At 50.5% G+C, this 17124-nt stretch overlaps 1 protein-coding gene across 2 annotated transcripts in view; it reads left to right on the forward strand.

Moving 5' to 3' along the window:
* The window catches only part of LOC117643073 (SLIT-ROBO Rho GTPase-activating protein 1-like), a 48458-nt gene extending 31699 nt beyond the window's left edge, over positions 1-16759 (forward strand). For both annotated transcript variants that reach the window (XM_034381727.1, XM_034381728.1), the window contains exons 2-15: positions 6794-7032; positions 7438-7770; positions 7909-8037; positions 8125-8346; positions 8435-8728; positions 8815-8964; positions 9045-9210; positions 9296-9508; positions 9592-9694; positions 9775-10002; positions 10093-10163; positions 10251-10434; positions 10524-10782; positions 13678-16759. In XM_034381727.1, the coding sequence (XP_034237618.1) occupies positions 6794-7032; positions 7438-7770; positions 7909-8037; positions 8125-8346; positions 8435-8728; positions 8815-8964; positions 9045-9210; positions 9296-9508; positions 9592-9694; positions 9775-10002; positions 10093-10163; positions 10251-10434; positions 10524-10782; positions 13678-14865 (3779 nt within the window). In that variant the 3' untranslated portion in view covers positions 14866-16759. The remainder of the gene's footprint in view (positions 1-6793; positions 7033-7437; positions 7771-7908; positions 8038-8124; positions 8347-8434; positions 8729-8814; positions 8965-9044; positions 9211-9295; positions 9509-9591; positions 9695-9774; positions 10003-10092; positions 10164-10250; positions 10435-10523; positions 10783-13677) is intronic.
* The last annotated feature ends 365 nt before the right edge of the window (positions 16760-17124 follow it).

Below are 17124 nucleotides of genomic sequence, written 5' to 3' on the forward strand. Positions count from 1 at the left end.
CAATCTTTAACAAAGCTGTAGTGGTACTATGCCCCTTTCTAAACCCTGATTGAAGTGGGTTCATAATTCCATTACATATAACATAATCATACATCTGATCATGGACTATTTTTTCAAGAACCTTAGAGAGAGAGAGAGAGAGAGAGCGAGAGCGAGAGCGTGGGGGAGGTAGAGGCCGCTCATGACGACGGCCAGGGCGATACAGGGGTCTTTAACACGGCCTTAAGGGGCTGATGCCGCACAGTGCTGTAGTGGCTCTGTCTCTCTCGCACTTATTGTGCGTCGTGTCTGGGTGCGAGAGAGAGAGACAGCAGTCCGTTACCCTGCTTTGCGCAGCGATAGGGCGTTAGTGGCGGGGTGGGGTTGGGGTGCACTAATGCACTCTTCGTCGCCCACCTGGATCAGTGGCGTGTCGCCCCCTGCTTGCTCCCGGACGGGCCCTGCGCCGCCGCTCCGCACCCTTCGAATAGGGACGGCTGCCCCTCCCATGCCCGTGGCCGTGGCCGTGGCAGTGGCAGTGGCGGTCCCCGAGGTGCGCTCTGGCAGAGCCTCTGGCTCCCCTCTTCGCGTTTGGCGCTGACGGCCACGGCCCCGCATGAGCCGGAAGTGGACGGGGTGGCGGCGGGGCGGGGTGACCGGGAAAGTGAACCATCAATCAGATTTACATACGCTCTGGCGGGGGGCCTGGCTGGGCTGAAACCAATTTCGATAACAGCGACGTGTTGGGTGGTTGGCGTGTGTGCGCGCGCGCGCGTGTGTGTGTGTGTGTGTGTGTGTGTGTGTGAGAGAGAGAGAGAGAGAGAGAGAGAGAGAGAGAGAGAGAGAGTATGTGTCTGCACCTGACTCATCCTGCACCGCGCACACATGTCCATTATTCCGCCTCGTGAGCCTGACAGCTCAGCCGGCCAGCCAGCCGGCCAGGCAGCCAGCCAGCCGGCCAGTCAGTGAGCCAGTCAGCCAGTCCGCCTCCCCAAAGCCCTCCGTCCTTATTTAGTGCGTTTAGTGCGTCTGCGGTCCGAGGCGGGGCGGGGCGGTCTGATCCCGTTTGTTTACAAAACACGGGCCTTTATGCAAGGGAAGGCGTGCCAAGGCGCGGTGCCGCCGCGCCCCTTGCCCTCCTGGATCGAGTCCCGCTGGATTGCCCTTGAAACCGGATAGCGGGCGGGGCGGGGCGGGGCGGGGCGCCGCCGAACGCCCCCATGGCGCGTTGCCGCCTTGCTGCTCGGAGAAGGGTGGAGCAGTGCACGTGCCACGCCAGTGTGTGACACACTGTGTGTGCATGTGTGTAAATGGGGGCGGCAAGAAAAAATGGTGCCGTGACAATGGCGGGGCTTGACTTGTTGTGCAACTGCGCCCTACTCTAGTCCGGGCGAGATGATGCCTTCCTTGGTGCTGGCTGGGGCGGCTGGGGGGCGGAGTGGGGCTCGATGGCTGGATCTCTGTGCCCCCCACCGCCCCCTCGGGGGTCCAGCAGCAGAGCGCCTGGCATTCTCGCAGGAAATCAATATCTGGAAGGGGGTGGGGGGATGCTGTGCGGGGGAGGGGGGCTCGTGGGGGCGTGGCTGGGTGTTGCGGGGGGGGGGGGGGCTTAACAGGCGGGGCCCAACTCGCCTTCCCGGATGGAGCGCGATGCTGTCTGCATGGCGATGCTGCACTGGGGTGCATCCAGGATGCGTCCAGGATGCGCGCGACAGAGTCGACAGGCGTCGACGGACTTGGCTTTCGTCCTGCAGCCTGCAGCGGCCTGCAGCCCGACGGACGGCCCAACAGGCAGACAGGCTGGTGCCCACGCGTGGTGCGTGCCCCTGGGTGCTCGCTGTTTGCGGGGCCGGGCGGGGCACAGTGGGCCAGCAGAAGACCGGTGGAGGCGGCCAAAACTCAAGACGCGTTTTGAGCTCCAGAGTCGCTAAATGGGACTCGAACCGAACGTGCGACCCCACCAATAGATTGCTCTCCGAACGAGGAATCCATTGGTGGGGTCACACGTTCGGATCGAGTCCCATCTAGCGGCGCTGGAGCTCAAAACGCGTCTAGAGTTTTGGCCGCCTCCACGGTCTTCTGGCCCACTGTGCGGGGCGGGGCCCTGTTTCGACTTAAGCCCCTCGCTGGCACACTGGTTGACTGGCGGCCCCACCCGCTCCGCGTTTTCCGTTTTCTGCGCGGCTTTAATTTGGAACATGTCCGCGGGCGGTGCGCGTTCGCGGTTCGCGGTATAGCGAGCGTAGTGTAGGTCACCCGGGGCCGGCCGGCGCACAGCTGTGGCTGTGGTCAGGCCGTCAAGGCCCTGGTGCAGGCCAGGCCGCGGCGCGGAGCACTACGGCCCTCTGCGGTCAGTACGCGACGCAGGCCGCGAGGCTGGACGCGAGGCTGGACGCTGGACTCTGGCTTTGCTCCGGTTTCGAAGGCCCTCATCTCGTGAACGGGCGGCGAGCGGGATACGGGCGTTGCTCGCGCGTGGGGGAACTACGTTCCAGAATTCGGCCCTACAGTGGATCATCCGCATGGCGCGTGGCCGAGCAGCCGCCTGCACGCGCGTGTCCGAGTCCAGCCGACCAGGCGCCCTGCGGGGATCCGTGGTCGCCGTCCTGCTGGTGCTTGTAGTACTGACCCCCAAACGGCTGCAATTTGGCCGAGTGGGCCGGATGTTTGGCTGGTCTTCCGGCCCCGCCCGCCCCAAGGGCCTCATTACCACCTAGCCGCGGTGCGCGCGGTGCGCGCGGAGCGGTGCCTGGCGCCCCGGGGCGTGGGAACCCGACAGCCTTTGCGTGGCGGGGCCGCGGGGCCGCGTCTTGCCCGCGAGGTCAGGGCCAAGGTCGCGGTTTGGTGCGCGCGGCGCGGCGTGGTCGAGTAGAAACCAGGCCGGGACTCCGGGACCGGCCACCCGGCCCGGCCGGGCGCACACCGGTACTAGTTTCGCGAGGAGGGAGGAGAGCCGGCCGGGCCTGTTTAAAAAAGATCCAATTTAGCGTGTCGCGTCCATGTCTCACGGGGCGCGCGTCTCGCGGGGGTGCGAGAGAGACAGAGCGGCGAAGCGGCGAAAGCACCGTTCGGACCGGCATCGGCCTGCCGGGCCCGCCCCTGCCGATGGGCGGCGCGCGTTTCGGAATCACAGGCCTGTCCCGCGTCGCTTTATTGACTTTCGCCTTGTTTGGAAAACGTGGCCTGGGTCGTGTACGTGCACTCCGTGTCTGTGTGTGTGTGTGGGTGTGTGTGTGTGTGTCTGTGTGTGCACTTCGTGTGTGTGTGCACTTCGTGTGTGTGTGTGTGTGCAACGTCATGATCGTCGTCGAGCTCGTCATCTTCTCATGGTCTGGGATTGTCTCGGCCATCAAGCCGGTCGTCCTGTCGCTCTAATCGAGCTATCAGGGCGGCGGGCACGGCGGGCACGCCGCACGCCACGGCGGGGTTCAAACGGGACGCGGCGACGACGGCGACCACGTTCATAATGACGACGGCGGCGGCGGCGGTGATGACGGAAAATGGGGACCGCGCTCGCGGTGCTATCGGCCGTCCACGCTCGGCTGGAGGCGGAGGGGGCGGGGGCGAGGCGACGCGGCCTGTGTGTGTGTGTGTGTGTGTGTGTGTGGACGTGCGTGCGCTGCATAGCTGCATCGGGCCGTTTATCGGCGCGGGATCGGGATTGACCGTCCGGGGAGGAGGGGCGAAGGTTCGGGGGATTGGGCAACAGGAAGGAAGCGGCTCTAAAAAAATCGGGGACTGATATGCACAACGTACAAAAAATGAGTGCCTTGTAAAATTAAGTAATGACACTCGCTCAGTTTATTTTGTTGTGCTGAAGTTGGATGGAATTTCTTTACCGTTTCCTAATCCCCCTGTGGGATCGAGCGAGAGGGGAAGAGAGACAGAGAGAAAGGAAGGCCTCGACGAGTGGGTGCATGGGGGAATGCACGCGTGCAGAGTACACGTCGGGGCGATACGGCAGTGCCGTGCCGTCGACCTGGCTCGCGAATCTAGCGCCGCGACAGGCGGACGGACGGACAGGCGGACGGACTCGGTGAGTGGCGGGCCGAAACGTGATGGATGATAAGCTTCGCGTCGAGGCGTGCCGTGGCGTGCCGTGGCGTGCGGTAGGCCCAATGGGCAGGCCGCTGCCCCGACGACGGCGGCCGAGCGGTGCAGCGGTGCAGTTGGACGGACCGCCGCGCCGCGTCCGCCCGGCCTTGGCTGCGGGGCCGCGGACCGCGAGGGCGGCAGGGCGGCCCGGCCCGGCCCTGCGTCGCTCCGACTCTCTCGCACCCCTACGAGATGCCGCAGGGGTGCGAGAGAGACAGCGCGACGAAAGCCCGCAGAGAGAGGTCGCGCCAGCAGAGCCAGCAGGCGGCCGGCAGGTTGGCGCCATGAATGAACCGCCACTCCCCCCCTCCCCCCCTCCCCGTCATGGCCCGGCGCGGCCCCACGCGAGTAACGGCGTGCCGCGTGCTGGCGGGCGGTCGCGGCCGTCGCGGGGGCACAGCTGCCGTCGCGTCGCCCCGCTCTCTGCCTGCAGTCTGGCCCCTCTCGCACCCCTACGGGACGCCCCGCGAGTGCGAGAGAGAGAGAGAGAGAGAGAGAGAGAGAGAGAGAGAGAGAGAGAGAGAGAGAGAGAGAGAGAGAGAGAGAGAGAGAGAGAGAGAGAGTGCGTGGTGACTCTTCAGGTTGATGAATGTGGCCAATTTGTAAGCGCGTTTGTCGCGCGCTTTGCCGCGCCGCCAGGCCCTTGGCTGGGCCGGACCCGCGGACGCGGAAATTCGAAAAACAAGAAGGGCGAACCAAAGCAGACGGTATTGCGCATGTCGAGTCGGGCGTGTGTGTTTGCTTGTAATCCCCGTGACTGACTGGAAACAGCTCGACTTGAATGGCTATTTCGGTCGCGGGCCCCCTCCCCCGGCACGCTACGCCCTGCGTGTCTGTCTGTCTGTCTTTTGTTGTTATTGTTGTCGCGTTGTCTCGGCGCGTCGTCGAACGCGCCGCGCTCTGGCTGTGCTTGGGCTTATCAACACGTGTGCGTGCCTGCCGCCTCGCCGCGCCGCGGCCTCCCGGAACTTGTTTTGGTGCGCCTCGTCGCTGGAGCTGCACGAGCTGCACATGGCGGTGGTGACCGCGCACCGCGTCGTTGCACAGTGGGCCAGAAGCCGGCGAAGGCGGCCTAAACTCTCGACGCGTTTTGAGCTCCAGAGTCGCTAAATGGGACTCGAACCGAACGTGTGACCCCACCAATGGATTGCTCTCCGAACGAGGAATCCATTGGTGGGGTCACACGTTCGATTCGAGGCCTGTTTAGCGACTCTGGAGCTCAAAACGCGTCTAGAGTTTTGTCCGCCTCCACCGGTCGTCTGGCCCACTGTGCGTTGTGTCGCCGATAGCAGAGTGCTGCGGCGTGCTGCTGCGGCGGCCCTCCCTCCTTGTTGACGCGCCTCTTGGCCGCGGCGCGCGGCGCTGCTACTTTGTGCACTTCGCTTATCTCTGTTGGTGTGCACGCCTTGCAGTGTGCCGTCCGTTTTGCGGTGGCGCGGCGCGTGCGTCGGCAAGCCTCTGGCGGCCTTTGGCGGAGCGAGCGTGGAGCGCCGTGCTGGGTAGGCAACCCGCCGCGGGGCTGTGCTCGGCGGGGCGGCCCGACCAGCACGGCGCTCTCTCTCTCGCTCGCTCGATCGCACGGACTAGCAGGCACTCCGTCTCTCTCACACGCGACGTATGGGAGTGCATGGCCGCGCATGCATGCGTTGGCGCCTGTTTCTGTTCTCGATCACGACCTCCTCCGCCTCCGGAAATGCGTGCCCGCCGTGTCCTCCCTCCTCCCCGCCGCCCTCGTCCGACGGCCCGGCGGCCACGCGGCCACGCCCCGGCGCTGCTCGAGCTGGCCGACAAGGCGGTGCCGCGGTGCCGGCGGTGTTGCTCGTCCCGTTCTATTGTTTTGTTTGCCTCGGTTTCTGCCTTTCTGCCCGCGTCGCCTCCCACACCTACCAGCTAAAAATAATCCGTGACACCTCTCTGGTGGCGAACCGGCGGACGCAGCGCTGTGTCCGTCCGTCCGTCCGTCGCCGTCCGCGCGCCTCGGACGCGCACTCGTTGGCGTCGCCCGGCTCAGCTCGGCCCCGCTGCAGACTGCCTCTCGCACCCACACGGAACGCCCTTCGAGCGCGAGAGAGACAGCTGGCCGTCCGCGTCGCGATCGCGGGGCAAGGCGAGTCGGCTCTGCACAGTGGGCCAGAAGCCGGTGGAGGCGGCCAAAACTCGAGACGCGTTTCGAGCTCCAGAGTCGCTAAATGGGACTCAAACCGAACGTGTGACCCCACCAATGGATTCCTCGTTCGGAGAGCAATCCATTGGTGGGGTCACATGTTCGACCTGAGTCCCATTTAGCGACTCTAGAGCTCTAAAACACGTCCGGGATTTGAACAGCCTCCACCGGTCTTCTGGCCTGGCCCACTGTGCTCTGCCCGTTTACTTATAATTAGGAATCGGGCCTATCGCGGGCCGAGCCGTGCTGAGTGAGACCGTGGGAAGGCGGGACGGCGAGGACGCCGTCGAGGAGAGGAGGGTCCAGGTGTGAGATTCCGGGCCCTGGCAGCCCTGGCGTGCCCTGGCGCCCGATGTGTTGAATGTGTTGTTTGCGCGGGAAAAGTCGGAGTAAACTGAAAGAAAACGAGAGTGTTTGTTTCGACGACCGCCGGACTCTAGGACGGCATAACGCTTATCTGTTTTCTGACGGACGCCCCGCCAGCAAAGGGCGTACTCGGAGTGTTTGAACCCGCCACTTCGTACTTCGCTGACGATGGCCGTCTTCTGCTTGCAGATGTCCGCGTGCAGCTGGGCGAGCAGCTGCGCTGCCTGGACGGCCGCCTGGAGACTCAGGTGGCGCTCGTGCAGGAGCTGCAGGACTACTTCCGGCGGCGCGCCGAGGTGGAGCTGGAGTACTCGCGCGGCCTGGACAAGCTGGCCCGGTCGCTGACCATGCGCCACAAGGAGCAGAAGCTGAAGCGCGAGCAGTGGCCGCTCTTCTCGTCATACTCGTGCTGGCAGCAGCTCGTCACGGTGAGCTTCGTTTGCAGTTTCTGGCAGGCCAGGCCCTCGTGCCAATCTCCTACTAGCACCTGGAGGCTGCTGGTTCTCGACAGTTGATGGGATGCACAGTGGGCCAGAAGACCGGCGCAGGCGGCCAAAACTCTAGGCGCGTTTTGAGCTCCAGAGTCACCAAATGGGACTCGAACCGAACGTGTGACCCCACCAATGGATTGCTCTCCGAACGACGAATCCATTGGTGGGGTCACACGCTCGGTTCGAGTCCTGTTGAGCGACTCTGGAGCACAAACCGCGTCTAGAGTTTTGGCCGCTCCACCGGTCTTCTGGCCCACTGTGGGACGCCCCGTGTGGGTGTGAGAGTGTCGGCGAGGCTGCCTGTGGCTCTGGCTCTGCTTGACCTGCTTCTTGTCCTCGCAGAGCACCCGCACGCTGAGCCGCGACCACGCCAGCCTGGCCGACGTGTACACGACGCAGCTGGTGCCGCGGCTGGCGCGCGTGGCCGAGGACGTGCAGCGCATCTACCGGCGCTGCCGCGAGGTGGGGCAGGAGCTGCACGACGAGATTCTGCGTGTGCTGCACGAGCTGCACACCACCATGAAGACGTACCACTGCTACCAGGGCGAGATGCGCGCCGCCGAGGGCAAGCTGCGCCTGGCCGAGGCCCAGCGCGTCAAGCTGGAGCAGAGCATCTCGGCCGAGAAGCTGCCCCGCTCCAAGAAGTACCGCCTCATCGAGAAGGAGGTGCAGAAGGTGAGGCCGAGGGCGCCGAGGCGAGGCCCAGCTTGATTCATTTACTTGATTTCTGCTGTCGGAGGAGATGCAAGCCCCAAAAAACGTCGCATCTTGTAATAACTTCTGTCACTAACTGAGCCTGTTGTTTGTTTGCAGCGGAAAAACAAATTCAATGACGCCAGTCTTAAGGCTCTGAAAGCCAGGAATGAATATGTGTTATGCCTTGAAGCAGCCAACACAACAATTCATAAATATTTTGTTGATGACTTGTCTGATCTTATAGATGTTAGTACTCTTGTGTGTTGCTGCTTTGTTAAGTCCAGTACATTTTATGTCGTAAAGTTTTAACTGTTTGGTTTGTCTTCTTTTCAGTGTATGGACTTTGGCTTTCACCAATGTGTGACCAGAGCATTACTCTTACACATGTCCCTCGAGGAAGGAAGAATTAGATCATCACAGCTGCAGTCTGATCAGCTTAATTCATGTATCAATTCTCTAGATTCTCGATTAGATAAGCAAAGATTTTTGGAAAGTAATCATACAGCTTTTGTTATACCCAAGAAATTTGAGTTCCAAGGCTTACGAAGTGATGAGGTATGTTTTTAATCATTTATTTCAACAAAATTTTTATACATGTTTTTATGCAAGTCCTCAAGTCCTTTTAACTTTACTCTATTTTCAGTTGGTTACTGTTGACAATGACTTACTACCAGCCTTAAAAGATGAGTTAAAAGCAAGACTGTATCAACTTACCAATCGTATAATGAGCCTTAGAGCAGAGTCGGAAGAAGTATGGAAGACCTTAGAAACTGCAGAAACTACTTTATTAGCAATGATCACAGCCAAAGATTATGACTGTTCAGCACTCTTCACTGGAAGTGCAGACATCACTCCTACACCGCCAACCCGTCCGCCTGAAACGGTAGCAATAAAAATGCGTGCTGATCGTCATGAGACTGAAGAGTTTTATCTGTCTGTTAGTATTCCTCATTCAATTTCCAATCTACCTTGCAGTGTGGTATTGATGTCCTATATTGATCTAAATTTGTTTCTTCTTTACAGAAATTTAGAGAATACCTTTTGGGCACCAGCCGAATAGCAAGACTGGATTCTAAGCATGAACACATTCGTCAGACACTCGTTAGTAGTGGAGAAACCAATGAGAATATGCCATCAGTCAACCTCAACATGAGTCTTACAACAAATCAAAATGTAAGTTGAAAATATAATTTTATCTTCAATTTTGTTTCTCTTGTTCTTTCTTTAACTGATACACGATAATTTATTTGCAGGGACAACCAAACAGCACAAAGCCAATTCGTAGAAAGCGCATTGGCCGGCTGCAGATGAATGGGCAGCCTAAATTGTTTGGCGGATCCCTTGAAGAATACTTAGAGATGTCAAACCAAGACATACCCCTTATTGTGAAAAGCTGCATTAGAGTCATCAATTTATATGGCAAGTTTTTCATTATTGCTAATTCACTACCAAAAATTTGTTCATTTGTAACTTGATTTTAATGACTTTATATCTGTTTGTGCAGGTCTTCACCATCAAGGCATTTTCAGAGTGTCTGGATCACAAGTTGAAATAAACAATTTCCGGGAAGCATTTGAGAGGGGGGAAGATCCACTAGCAGACACAACTGATGCTAGTGATATAAACTCTGTTGCTGGTGTCCTCAAACTGTACCTCAGAGAACTGAGAGAACCTCTTTTCCCCATTGTGTACTTTGAACTTTTTATGGAACTTGCACGTATGTATTACTTATTTTCTTTGAAAATCATGAGAGTTGCTCTATGTAGAGTACTAAGCGTTATCCCTTTCTTTTACTTCCAGAACTAGATTCTAAAGAGTTCATCATCAAAATGAAGGATCTGGTAACAAGTCTGCCAAGGCCCTTTGTCGTCATTCTTAGATACCTCTTTTCCTTTTTGAATCAGTGAGTTTCGTTGTGGACTATTCATAAGAGTGTTTTTCATTTAGGCGGCTGTTTTGGTAATAATATGCTTTTTTCTTCAGTCTCTCAGAATTTTCAGATGAGAATATGATGGACCCCTACAATTTAGCAATTTGTTTTGGACCAACTTTGGTTCCTGTACCAGAAGACAAGGATCAAGTGCAGTATCAGAACCAAGTTAATGAACTGATAAAGAACATCATCCTGTACTATGAAGATATATTCCCTCCCACTAGTTCAATACCTGGTCCAATGTATGAAAAGTTCATCACAAGAGAACCTGACGATAAGTGAGTTGTGTTGAAGTCAACTGGCTAGAAACAGAATAGTTCTTTGCTCTGTAAGTACATCAGACTTAACATAAATTTCAATTGTTCTAGTGATGTTGGTGATTCCCCATCAGACCATGCACAAGAAGATGTTGATTCAGAGGTGTATCCATCAGAAGATGGTAAATTCACATTTCATTTGAAAAAGTCTTTTTTAACAGTTAATCATTGATCACATATTTATTTATTTACTGTCACATTTATTTCAGAATGTGAATCTCTTGAAGCAACAGCACAGTTTGACTTCCTAGCAAGATCAGAGAGGGAGCTAAGTTTTAAGAAAGGAGATCACTTGCAGCTCTTTACTCAAGTCTCAAATGATTGGTGGCGAGGAAGAGGAGCTCGGGGTGTGGAAGGCCTTATACCCGACAAGTACATACTTCTGAAGATAAAGTGAGTAGTGCACAACTATCTTTGTGCTATACCTTATAATTTGTGCCGTTCTTCCTTTGGTGCTTATCAAATTTATTTCATTTTTGTAGGGATGAAGAACGAGATAAATTAGAATTACTCAAGTCAAGCTCCTCAGATGAATCTATGAGAAGAAGAGCATCAAGCTCGAATGACTCTGTACTTTCAGGAGCCTCTGGCTCTACACAAAACGACTCTCCACTGCTGGGTTCAGGCAGCAGTGCTACATGGCCTGCACTGGGGGTACTTGGTGGACTTGGAGGTCGCTCTCCCACTTCCCTGGTCGTTTGTGACCCTCCACCACCACCTCTCCTATCTCCAACAGCAGAGGTACTGGAAACAACTGTTTAGCTTGTTTTCTCTAAACCATTACTTCTCATTAAAAGAGTTGTTTGTGTTTTGTTTGCTGGGCAACAAAAGAAACATAATGTCAAGTGTGCTTCTTATGGGTTATTTGTTTTGTTTGCATCATCCTTTTCTGTTAGAAGCCCACTGCAACCATTTGTAATGTGCTGCTTTAAATTTGATACAAAAGCAGTATTTTGTTACGTATGGTTGCTTGTTTGAGGTAATGAGAAACGCGAGGGTTACAGTATTTGGTTCTGCAAACTCTCAACTTTAATTGCTATCTGAGCTTTTTTTTGTTTTATTTTTAAAGTTGCATACACTACAATAGCTGAAAAGAATGTTTCTCATCATCTCAAATTCAATATTCTGTTTCTTCTGCTATGCTCTTAACTGCGTGGAGGTGTCTGTATGTTTTCTGTGTGTTTGTAGATTCATGTGTTTGAATGTGTGTTTATGTTGTAGAGCGTTACTAGTATTTTTATTTTTTGTTTGAATCTCTTAGTTTTACTTTTGACGCATGCCTAAACGGGTTACCAGACTTTTTGATTCAGTAGAAGGGTCATTTTCTGCTTGGGGCAAGTTGTAGTAGATTTATTCATTGCAATTTCTTGTCCACATCCAGTTTTATAAATGAAACCTGTCGCAGTGTGAATTGGGACATGGTTCCGAGAGGCTTTCTTGCATTCTTAGTGTGTCGTAGTCAACTTGCCTCACTTCAGATGTTTTAGAAATTAAATATTTGCATGCTTACTGTGCTTTGTTTTAATTTAACACGTTTAGAGTGTCCAGTGAGCATTTCAAATGCGCTTTCTATGTAAAGAATCTGTCTTCATGTTTCATCTAAATGTTTTAACATCCAAGAGTACCCAGAAAAAGAGCTCTGAGCTATCAAACTATCTAACCAATTCACTTCTAGTGACTTTGGTCCTTCCTGCTGTGGTTGCCATAGTACATTTTTGAAAGTGAATATCATACCACTATCTTTTCTGCCCGTTTCATGATGCTGTGATGGAAATCTATCTTTATGAAATTAAGAATCTGTGATATTGTGTTCTAAAAAGTAAGGCTTTGTCATTTACTTAGTCATTTGAATCATCATAATTTGTAATTAATTTCTAATGTTAAGAATGTTTGCTAGTTAGCTCCTCCTTTGTGCATTTTGTCTCCTCTTAACCAGCCCTATCCTCCATTCTCATGTTCGCTTTTTGAACTCCCACCAGCCTCCCCTTCAAATTTGGAACCACCTAAAATTCAACAGCTCCCATTCTGCCTCCAAAAGCTTCATGTTCGTTCATCTTGATTGTGCTTCAGTATATTTCGAGGTTATTGGCATAGATCCATGATATGCTTATCCTAGATTTCATTCTTTGGTCAATTGTGCTTCTCTGTTTGTCTTTTAACTTTATGTTCTCTCTCCTTGGATTATTACCTGTGTGTTATGAAATTAATTTGACATCATTTCTGCCATCACTTTATTGTGCATAAGTGTTTTCATTGAATATTATTGTATTTCTAGGTTTAACTGCGTACAGTTATCTTCCAAAATCAAGAGGATTACATTTACATTTGTAGCTGAATCTGTTTTATTGTTTGATGAGATGAAGAAAAGCAACTTGCTTAATAATTTTACAAATTGATAATCAATTTAGGACTGTGTTTTTGTGATGACTTTCTGTAAAAATACTTTATTTTGAACAGCTGAGGCATGTACATGGGAGAATGTGTGAAGATTTCGGACTTCATTTGTGAGACAGTGGTTTTGTGTAACTATTGATCACATTCAGAGCTCTTATTATTATTCTACATAACCAGCAATTAAAGACAAATAGATTGATAGCAGAAGCTATCTATGGCATTTATTGAAAAGGCTGTGAGCTTGTTATGTTGGCACGTTCTGAATTTTTTTGTGCTGATAGGATGTACAGTATTTTTTATACCAGGATGTAAATGCCCTTTTAGCAGAGGCCAGTAATTTGGTAATGTCTCACCCCCCAGCTTTTCTTCCATTGTACCTACAATTTATGGACATCACATTTCTTGTTTCAAACATTGACATACAAATTTATGAAATCTTTGTTTTTAAATTAGTCCTGTACATATTTTCATAGCCTCTGGGGTTTATTTTAAACCCAGTTGCACACAGAACTGAGATCAATTCAAGTCATTTGTGCCTGTATTTTTATTTTTCATGTATTGCTGAAGCAATTATCATTAGTGCATGATTATTTTGTTACATCAAGGTTTCATAATTGTCCATAAATATTTTGTAAAATACAGTCCTGACAGAAGGTGCATGTCTGGACTGTGGCAGGAACCATTGATTGCTTGGCCCACTTTTGCAAGCTTAGATTTAAGTTTCATGTATCATTCAAGATGTAATTATTTGACAATAAATGTTCATATATAATTCCAATTTTGTTTCTGATATACATTTTTACAGCTGTTTTAATCTTCTGCCTCTACCCTCCTGAGGTTGAAATGAAGGTAATTGATGAAATTGATATCATGGCATCTATTGTCACCAGCTAACGCTGCGGGTGAATTCTATTCTGGCGACTGGACACTCAACTCTTGAAATTGAGTTATTAAAGTTTGCACTTTGATTGTGCTTTGATCTTTAGAAGTAGAAAAGTTTTTTCATGAGACTATTTTGCATGCGTCTTATGTAGTTAGAAATGCTTATTCTGCTGTTTGGGCTGTGGTGTGCCAAAAATAATTTTCTTGAAGACTGTTAATTTAGACTTTTGGTTAAATTATTTTTGATGATAACTTGTCATTTAATTTTTTTGAGGAAGCTATTAACAATTGGGGGGTGTGGCTCAGCTGCTCTGAAACATCCAGCATGACGTGCCTAATGAAATTGGTCTGTTATTTCAGCCTGTCGACTCAACCATGCACAAGTCGGCCAGCTGCACCAGCCTGGACTCGGGAAAGGAGTCGGCGTGCGACGACCAGCTGTCGCGTCCCGACCACCTCCACCACCTCTCGGACCACGGGCACGGGGCGGAGAAGGACAAGCTGACGCTGTGCTTGAAGGAGAGCGCGCTCTCGCCGCACTCGCCTGACAGCGGTGCCAGTGGTTCCAGCGAGTCGCCCCCGACCGAGGCCGCCGCCGTGAGCGTGATCCTCGCTCTGTCGCACTCGCAGGCCCAACCCCAACCCCAACCTCAACCGGAGCCTCGAACCGACCCCGAACCTGAACCCGCACAACCCGAACCTCAGCTCGAGGCTCAGCCGCCATCACAGCCCCCACCCCAAGTCCAGCCCCAACCTCAACCTGAGGCCCTTTTCCAGGCCAGCCTGCGGCCTGCCTCGCATACTGAATCCTCCTTGCCCTTATCAGGACTGAAACGCTCTCACCATTCCATAGACGAGGCTCTGTCTTCGGCACAGTGTGTAGCCACTGCAGTTCTGTCTGGCAACGATATCGCAGACAAGAATAAGAATGCTCCTGTTGTCAGAAATCAAGTAGCTGCCCTCGAGGTCGAACAGTATTCTAGGAGTAGTTCACTTGAGGGTGTTTGTGATTTACGTCAAAAACAGACACCAGACTTGGTGCTTGACCTGCCACTTCGACTCAACTCTAGTTCAAACGGTCACAGTGCGTCTGTTGCTGAAGAGAAAGATCTTGATTCACACGCGATTCCAAGTCCTACAGGTCCAGAGAGTCCTGATATGACTACAGCTGCAGAACGTTTTGCAAAGCAAAATCAGTGTACCTTGAAGAAGAACACAAAAGCTTCTCAAAGTTTAGGCTCTCCACTGGAGAGTAAGTCTAGCTCTACATCTCACAGTTCCCCACGACATTCAAAGTCTGTTGACTGCCAGAGTGAGAAAGATGTAAAATCCGGTGTATTTTGTTTAACAAAACAATCTTCAGCTTCAGCTGCTATTCCTAGTGACACTGACAAAAAGCCTCTTGGATCCTCTTTCAAACCACCTCTCAAAGCAAAGCCACAAATCATGAAAAAACCTCTCATCCCTGTGTCTACGGTACCAGTGCCTCCCAATCCGGTGTCAAAAGATTCTGATCATACTTCATCGGCACCAGAAAGTGCCAGTTAAGCATGTTCAGTTAGTTTTCTAATTTGGCATTCTAAGCAGTCCTTTATAGTGTGTATTATTTAACTAAGTAGGCTATTCCAATCAAATATAGATTTTATTCCATTTTGCATGTGTGCACATAATGCATAGAAATTTCAGTGTTCAACTTTTATTTTGTAAAAGAATTTTGAACTAATTTTTATCCATTAGGTTTTGAGACTGATTTTTTTGTATAGTGTATGAGAACTCATTTCATAACTTAATTTGGTTAGATTTTTTTTACTTCTCTTGTCTTAAAACTTAATTGAGAATGTGAAAGCAGGGCAATAATGAAGGGGATGCCTGATTTGTCTGAGGTGTGTTTATTCGACTGCACCAAACCTAAGTTAATAATGAAGAGCGTTATTTCGGGCCCCTTTTACAGCAATGCTTTGTTTTGTTGAAATGTTGTACTATTTTTGCAGTTTTGCTGCATTTTACCTCTGTTTAAAATGCAATTAAGTTGTACTTTAACTTTTCTTTGAATTGTTTTTATGGAATCTTTTGATCATGAGCTTGCGACAAATTGTACTAATGTAGGTCGTTCTATGCCTCTATTTTCACATGTAACAATTGTGTTGTTTGAAAATTGTTAAAAAGGTTGGTAGTTTTGATTACAGATTCCTTTTATGTTCATCTTTGAATGATAGGTTTTTCTGATATGGTGTGCTACATGTTGTGAGTTCAGCTGATTTGGACCATGGTAAATCTTCAAATGTAAACTCTTAAGGAAGAGAAACAGAATTTAAATCAGGTGTGAAAATTAGTTCATCACCTGTTTTGAGAGAATTCACTTGAGTTGATCATATGACTTTCCTTGTTAATATCTCAGAGTGCATTTTTGCTAATGTGCTCAATGAACAATAAATTTGTGATGAAGGGACCTTATGCAAACATTTCTGGCTTTGCATCCAGTTGGCATCCAGAGGAGTGATTCTGCCTCGATTCTGCCCTCTTTATGTATGTTAATTGTAACAATGGTTGTAATGGAAACCTGTTTTGACTTTGTTTTAACAACAAATCTAATGTGTACAGAAAAGATATGTATTTATGGGCTAGAGAAAGGTCATAATGGTCCACGTTTTGGAATGTATTATTTTTCTCTGAATGAATATTCCTAAATTAATGCGGTCATATTGCTTAGATTAACATTTTATTACTTTCACAAGACTGACTTCATGATGTAGAAAGTGAGAATAATTTTGATTTGTATGTATCGAGTTAAGTATTTTCAATGTTGTGAAAGTCACACGTTTTTTGTTGTTGTTTGAAAAAATATTATTGTGATTGATACTAGTTTTCATTTGTGATTGCATGTATACCACTTACTTATGTAATGGTTGTATTGTTCAAACATATACTTTCATGTACAGTACTAATGCTTATGATACCTGGGTTTTCTGAATGTTAATGTAGCTTTCAGCTGGTTGAGTACTGGCATTACTTTGATACTTTGTCCGTCGTTACTCAAAGTTTTGCTCATCATAAACCAAAGAGACGAAGGCATGTGATATCATCCGTTATGAATGTGAAATTGTTTGTGAAATTCAGCCCTAATCAAATTATCAATACAAATGTGCAATAGCAATTTATTTTACTTTCGACTTATTTTTTTCAAATATTTCATGCCTCTCTACTTTTATTATTGTGATATTTGTTGCGTGCATTTCAGAACCAGCAGAACTGATAAAACTTGAATTATACCAGTTGTTTGCTAGGGTGTTCAAGGCAGACCACTAAAATGATCACCAAGCTCATACATTCAAGACAGTTCAATTTGTATTCCTCTTGATTTTACTGGCCTGTCCGTCCGGTCGTGGTTCTGTTCATGGACTAAATTGATTGAATAAAAAATTGAAAGACTTGTATACATGTATTCTCTGCATTTTTCTTTCACACCTGACAATCACTTTTTGGAACATCCGGCTCATTGCAGTGAATGGGTAAGGGTCGAAATGTGATAAACTCCAGTGGCCAGCATTTGCCTGTGCCTGAAAAAGGGGAAAACGTTAGTCTGGCTGGGCTGTCGGGGCTGTCGCACTGCAGGGAAGGCCGTGTGTAAGGCACCGCACTGCAAGCCACATGTAAGGGCACCCCAATGGCAGGCCTGATGGGATTCCAGACCGCCCACCGCCTCTGCCCAAGCCTCTGCCTCACTCTGGCTTGGAGCGTCACCGGCACTGGCGCGGCGGTACCGGTGGCGTGTCGCAAGGGGACTCATCATCAGTTGACCGACTGGGT

The sequence above is a fragment of the Thrips palmi genome, unplaced genomic scaffold (assembly GCF_012932325.1).
Source record: "Thrips palmi isolate BJ-2018 unplaced genomic scaffold, TpBJ-2018v1 HiC_scaffold_16, whole genome shotgun sequence".
Taxonomy (NCBI): Eukaryota; Metazoa; Arthropoda; class Insecta; order Thysanoptera; family Thripidae; genus Thrips; species Thrips palmi.